At 37.5% G+C, this 6,000-nt stretch overlaps 1 protein-coding gene across 9 annotated transcripts in view; it reads right to left on the reverse strand.

Annotated features, from left to right (window-relative positions):
- Nucleotides 1-5,723, reverse strand: part of LOC143862360 (protein VAC14 homolog) — a 190,984-nt gene extending 185,261 nt beyond the window's left edge. For 2 of the 9 annotated variants that reach the window (XM_077373395.1, XM_077373396.1), the window contains exons 1-10: nucleotides 5,304-5,717; nucleotides 4,686-4,780; nucleotides 4,484-4,549; nucleotides 2,079-2,198; nucleotides 1,939-1,979; nucleotides 1,501-1,595; nucleotides 991-1,077; nucleotides 647-754; nucleotides 361-449; nucleotides 46-127 (exon numbers count right to left, since the gene is read on the reverse strand). In XM_077373395.1, the coding sequence (XP_077229510.1) occupies nucleotides 46-127; nucleotides 361-449; nucleotides 647-754; nucleotides 991-1,077; nucleotides 1,501-1,584 (450 nt within the window). In that variant the 5' untranslated portion in view covers nucleotides 1,585-1,595; nucleotides 1,939-1,979; nucleotides 2,079-2,198; ... (1 more) ...; nucleotides 4,686-4,780; nucleotides 5,304-5,717. Of the gene's footprint in view, nucleotides 1-45; nucleotides 128-360; nucleotides 450-646; nucleotides 755-990; nucleotides 1,078-1,500; nucleotides 1,596-1,691; nucleotides 1,834-1,938; nucleotides 1,980-2,078; nucleotides 2,199-4,483; nucleotides 4,550-4,685; nucleotides 4,781-4,877; nucleotides 5,028-5,303 lie in introns of those variants that run through there. The other 7 variants (XM_077373392.1, XM_077373390.1, XM_077373393.1 and 4 more) reach the window with 7 other exon arrangements.
- Nucleotides 5,724-6,000: the final 277 nt, after the last annotated feature.

Below are 6,000 nucleotides of genomic sequence, written 5' to 3' on the forward strand. Positions count from 1 at the left end.
CAACATGTGCATACATTAACATGATATGAAAAAAAAAATGATTACCTCAGTACGATGTCTTGCCAAAAGCGTAGCAATCAAATGCAAAGCCTCAATTCGAGTAGCTTCCATCTCACTAGATAATTGTCTGACAAAAAAAAAACAACAACTATATAATCACCATCTAATCATATTATAAATGTTGCTAATTCATCCAGGATGAACAGTGTCTCATGCACCTAATTATAACATGAAACAAGGAACCTCTTTTTTACAGTTTCCTATTGTTGCTCTTTTCGAAGCACGCAAGAGGTATACTAAGTTCTGGGGACATCAGTACCCTTTAAACCTAGCTGTTTTTCCAGGTGACAAAAACTACACCTTGCAATGGAGAGGATGGCTCCCACATCAAATCCCTCAGCTGGATCAGCCCTAATTGCACGAAGCTCTTCATTGGTTTTACGGGCAACCTAAGCAAATAAATAGGATAAAGTGTGCGGGACGGTCAATGCTCCAAAAAAAGCATGCAATTACATGTATTGTGATTACAATTTGAGATAAACAAATTAGGAATCAATTTACCACCCTCTTTTTTACTTTTTATTTTTTTGGTTGATTGGTTATGTGCATGTGGTTGGACGTATGGGAAAAGGAAAAAAGAACTTACAACTCTTATTTTCTCTTCTTTATCAGATATGCAGGGTAAAATAGCTCCCAAAATGTCAGCATAATAAGGAACGAGCTGGTCTCCCCCAAGTTTTACAAATTCATTTATCTGCATAATAGAGTAAATGAGTTGTACTCGGTTACTGTCTGAAATACAACATCCAATGGATATTCATTCTCTTCTAGAATAACTAGCAGTAGAACACTAGAACCAGTGAGATCACCCATCCTTTTCCAAGAGAAAGTCACTTACACTGATGAGCTTGGAGAATGGATTGAAGAAAGAGGCATTAATATGAGAGAAATAGCTTCATGATTCTTGTTGCAATAAGCTTATATCCTTACCCATGTGATAGCTGTCAGCAGGGTCAATTCAGTGGAAGAAGCAGCCCTCTGTACCAATATTTCTGCCATGCGACCATAATCTACAGACTTCATAGTACCGCTACTTTGGTCAGAAGATTAAAAGACAAGAACCATTATAAACTTTTAAATTTGCTATTTTTTAAAATACTTGATCAAAACAGATACTAATTATTATCAGCAATTTCTTGTCAAAACTATAAAATAAATATAAATCCATCATGCAATTCCAAGGGAAAGATGTGAATGTTTGATAATATTCTTCCAGGAAAAGAAGAAGAAAACGGGCAAAAACAGCATTGTAAAAAGAGTCCAAAACATGACGATCTTCCGCCTTGAGATATATTGTTTTTCTATTTGCTTCCTCTATTTTTATTCGCTTCTTTGTAATTGGACCATCTCGGTTCCGTTCTAATCTAATATATTGTGCCATTTCAAAAAAAAAAAAAAAAGAGTCCAAAACATTTTCACGCCTAGAGAATAAAGACTTACTGGAGAATCCTTTATCTCTTGGAGAAATTCAGAAACTGCAGAATCAGCCTGTTGTCGTATTTCATGACTGGAGTCTCTTAGCATGTTGAATAAACCTGAAAGTGAGTCCCTGTCAACTAGAATGTATTTTCAGTAAAACAAAAATCCATGTAGCTCCAAGGAGGTGTAATTTGTAATTGGGGCATATTTACAATCAAGAAAATCTGGAGAAAACCAAGCATATCAATATCAGGAACACTATCCAATACGGTGATCCATCCCACCAAAAATTGCCGGACATAAGGATTAAGAACATTCATGCGCTCCCTTAGCAGAGGTATAAATTCTTTGATGCTGAAAAAATAAATCATACCAACCATATCTTCCAATTTTATAATTTGTATACAAAATTTTGACATCTAAACCTAAAAAAAGATTGAACGAGGCAAGAAAAGGTACCTGAATTGATCACTTTCAGTCACAATATCCTGGCATCAAATCTGAAAACAATTAAAATTTGCATGTATATTTTCATATGATGATTGACATTTGACACAACCCAACAGACGAGTCAACAAAAGATCAAGGTAACAGGTAACCTTTACAAGCCGGTCTAGAAGATGAGCAGCATTCTGAACATTGGAATCTGAGTCTGCTGAAAGCGTACAGAGTGCATCAAATATCTGATGATAGAATACAATGAAATCTCCTCTTACAACCTGCTCAACAGGTAAAGAATACGTTAGGCCCCATACATATTAAATAAACGGCACTAGTAACATCTAGGAAAATCAAAGGCATAAAATAAAATCCAGTTGATTCACTGTTACCTTTGCTATGTTATACAGTGCTTCATAAGCATAATAGCGAACCCTACTATCTTGGTCAGAAAATGAATTAAGCACGGGTGGTACGATTTGTTGAGAGATTACATCCAAAAGAAATAAATTATTTAAAGAATGTCTAGGAAAAGAAAGGAAGATAATAATCTAGCATAAAAAAAACTACATGCGAAGATTGAAATTAGAAGAACCCTAGACATAAAAGCCTGGATACTACTGTGGCTTTATCCATGCAATAACATTTTTAAATGGTTTTCAACCGATATGGACACTATAAATCCTAAATGCTCGAATCATGATCGCACAATCAAGTCAGATTTACCCACACATGCAGTTCATGTATTGACCCCACTCAGACTCATCTAGGACACTTTTTTACAACAGATGGATTTTATTAAAACAACAGGTTCATCTAAGACCAACCAACCAATCTGAAATTCAGATGCACAAGCAAAGCATCAGCAGTTCTAAAATTTACACCGTCCCCTTTTTGTCTTTTTTCTTTGTTCTTTATGGCAACAAATCTTATTGATAAAGTCCCCTTTTTTTCTTTTAAGTGAATCGGAGAAGTTAATAATCAGTTCAGTTATTGACGCACAACCAGCTGAATCCAAGTTCTAAACAATTATATGAAATAGTTTCATGGAAAATAAGAAAAATGAGAAAGAGAAAGAAACCAGTGTACAACCCATGTTCCTCACTTAGAGTGAGGTGTTTAGACCTACAAGACAGGGGGGTTGTGTCCCCAGTTTCAGGTAGTTCAATAGGGCATGGACAATGTATGCCATTCAAATTCATCTCAAAAAGCTATTCCACATGGGGTTATTTAAGCCAGTTGTGGATTAGAGCTGATCCACTGCAGTTAGCACAGAGTGAGTTTGAAGATTATATCCAGTGTATTTTGATTTGTGACTCTACATTGGGAATAGACAAGAACCCTTTTCAGACACAATATGCCCCAGAGATGTCTACAAAACTAGGTGGATCCTAAACTGCTTGAACTTGCAGCCAATCACAACACACAAGGATAGAGTTGCAAGCGGTTTAACATGAAGGAACAGAGATATAGACCCTGCACAGGAAGGCCACCATCAAGAGATGGGAACTGACAGATTAGTTTGAGATGCAGGACCTATTGTATGCAATTTACATGGCAAGGCACCGGGCAATGGATGTTGCCTATAGGAATGAAAGAGCTGTTAGAAGCATAGAGATCACTAGATAGATATTGTTCTCTGATTTTAAAATGGGATTTTGGATATGGAAGTCCTTACCACGTAAGGCATATCATGGATTACCAACAAGAATAAATCCCACATTTTGGCCCCGGGGAGAATAAAGAAGCTAAGGAAAAAAAAAACTGACACAGAGAAAAGTACCTTAAAATTGTCTCACACGAAAAGAAGACAAAATGGTCAGCGTTTGAAATGGAAAGGGAAAAAAACCAATATGTAACCAAACCAAAGCAAAAAATTACAAAAAAAAATAATAACAAAAGAGAAAGATATCGAGGATTACTAGCCTTGAGCTATTCTTTTTTTTTTTTTAAAGCAAGCCTTGAGCTATTCATAAACAAAAGTATGAAAAAAATATGCAAAACGTCATCTATTGGGCCTCCAAATAACAGTCTAATTGTTTCATGGATGATTTTAGGGTTAAAGAATATAATATTGAGCCAAGAGTAGCTAAGAATACAAGGCTAAAGAGTTCAGCAACATGACATGCTTCTAGTTTTAAATTTGGAAAAACGTCAATGAGCTGATATGGGCTCGATTTATAGCATCCAAGAACCAAGAGTAGCTGCACATTCATCATAGTTAGAAGTTAGAGAGTGGAACTTTTTTCTTTTTGAATGGTGTTAGCTAGTAGAACTTTACAGACCAAGAAAAGTACGGGATCGCTAGAAAGCTGGTTTCAGCACGCAACCCATAGATCCCATGGAGTCAAAAGTACTAATTTGATCGTGGGCCATTCTAAGTTGCGAAACTAATGGATCTTCAGCAATACTTAGCTGTGTTACGTTAAATTCTAAGTTGCGAAACTAATGGATCTTCAGTTATACTTAGCTGTGTTACATTAAATTCTAAGTTACGAAACTAAGGGCAAATAAAAACTAAAAAGTGGGAAACTAAAAAACATAATTCATTTCTCAAATTCCTTACCTCAAGATGCTGAGCAGCTCCTGATGTCAAACCAACCATTGCTGCAGCAAGCCCTATCAAACCACCCTACCAAAAAATAATAAACAGAAAACACTTTCATTAATAAATTAACATTCAAGTGGTAAATTTCTCTGCCTCGAGCAAAAACAAATAATTAATATATTGTAAAAAGATGAGAGAGAAATTTAAAAGAAATGCAAACCTTCCGATGATTCACTCGAGGGGGGAGTATGTGAACTCTGTAGTTAAGAGATTGATCACCGCTGTTATCTTGTCATGATCTCCTGCTGCCGCAAGCTGCATTACAAAATAACAAAACAAATTCAAAAGTTGATTGAGGCCAACTTGAACGCCCTAATTCCATTTAAAACCCCAGATAAAGATAGGCGCATACCTCTAGGGCAGAAAATGGCCATTTTGAACGCCCTAAGCCATTTCAGACCCTAGATGAAGATAGGAGCATACCTCTAGGGCAGAAAATGGCCAATTTGAACGCCCTAAGCCATTTCAGGCCCTAGATAAAGATAGGAGCATACCTCTAGGGCAGAAAAAGGACAATTTGAACGCTCTAAGCCATTTCAAAGCCTAGATGAAGATAGGAGCATACCTCTAGGGCAGAGAATGGCCAATTTGAATGCTCTAAGCCATTTCAAACCCTATATAAAGATAGGCGCATACCTCTAGGGCAGAAAATGGCCAATTTGAACACCCTAAGCCATTTCAAACCCTAGATTAAGATAGGTGCATACCCCTAGGGCGGAAAATGGTCAATTTAAACGCCCTGAGCCATTTCAAACCTTAGATAAGGATAGGTGCATACCTCTAGGGCGGCATTCTTCCGCTTCTCTTAGAGCTTGTCAGCGAGATTACGAAGAACAGCTGCCGAAATTATCGACAGAGCTTCGGCCATGGATTTTGGGAACCGGAGAAGAATCAAAGGGCGAGGATCAGGAGTCGTTTTCACAACTTCTTCTCTTCTTCGAATCGGAACATCTCACGAATCTCTTTCAGATCGAGCTTCGTGAATAGATTTAACGTGCCCTAATCGGCATTCTGCATAGCTAAATCGCAAATTATGAACAGATAGAGAGGGACTGGGAGAAGAATCCCTAACCCTAGGTTTTTAGAAACATGGATCAGACTGAGCAAGAATCGTTCGAGGGATTTGTTTTTTTCCTTCTTCTCTGTTTTGGGCTCTCAACGCCTCTTCGTTCACCGTTGGTCGTCTCGGCAACCGCATTTAAAGCTGGAGGAGCCGAAATTAGTAAATTTACAGAAATACGACTCCACTATAAATAGAATGACGAAGATATCCCTCCTAGGAATTGCAAGCAATAGGGGCTCTGGGGTTTTTTTTTTTTTGGGGCTCTGGGATTTCCGCTTTGAGTTACAAAAGACTCCCTCTTTTGGAGATGAATGACGAGGGAGTCCCTACACTTTTTGACAGTATACCACTGTACTATAATAGAATGACGAATATATCCCCTGCACCATTGCTATTTGCAAACCATACGGGC

The sequence above is a fragment of the Tasmannia lanceolata genome, unplaced genomic scaffold, assembly GCF_043159265.1.
Source record: "Tasmannia lanceolata isolate RefF3 unplaced genomic scaffold, GAP_Taslan_0.1 ptg000037l, whole genome shotgun sequence".
NCBI classification, from domain to species: Eukaryota; Viridiplantae; Streptophyta; class Magnoliopsida; order Canellales; family Winteraceae; genus Tasmannia; species Tasmannia lanceolata.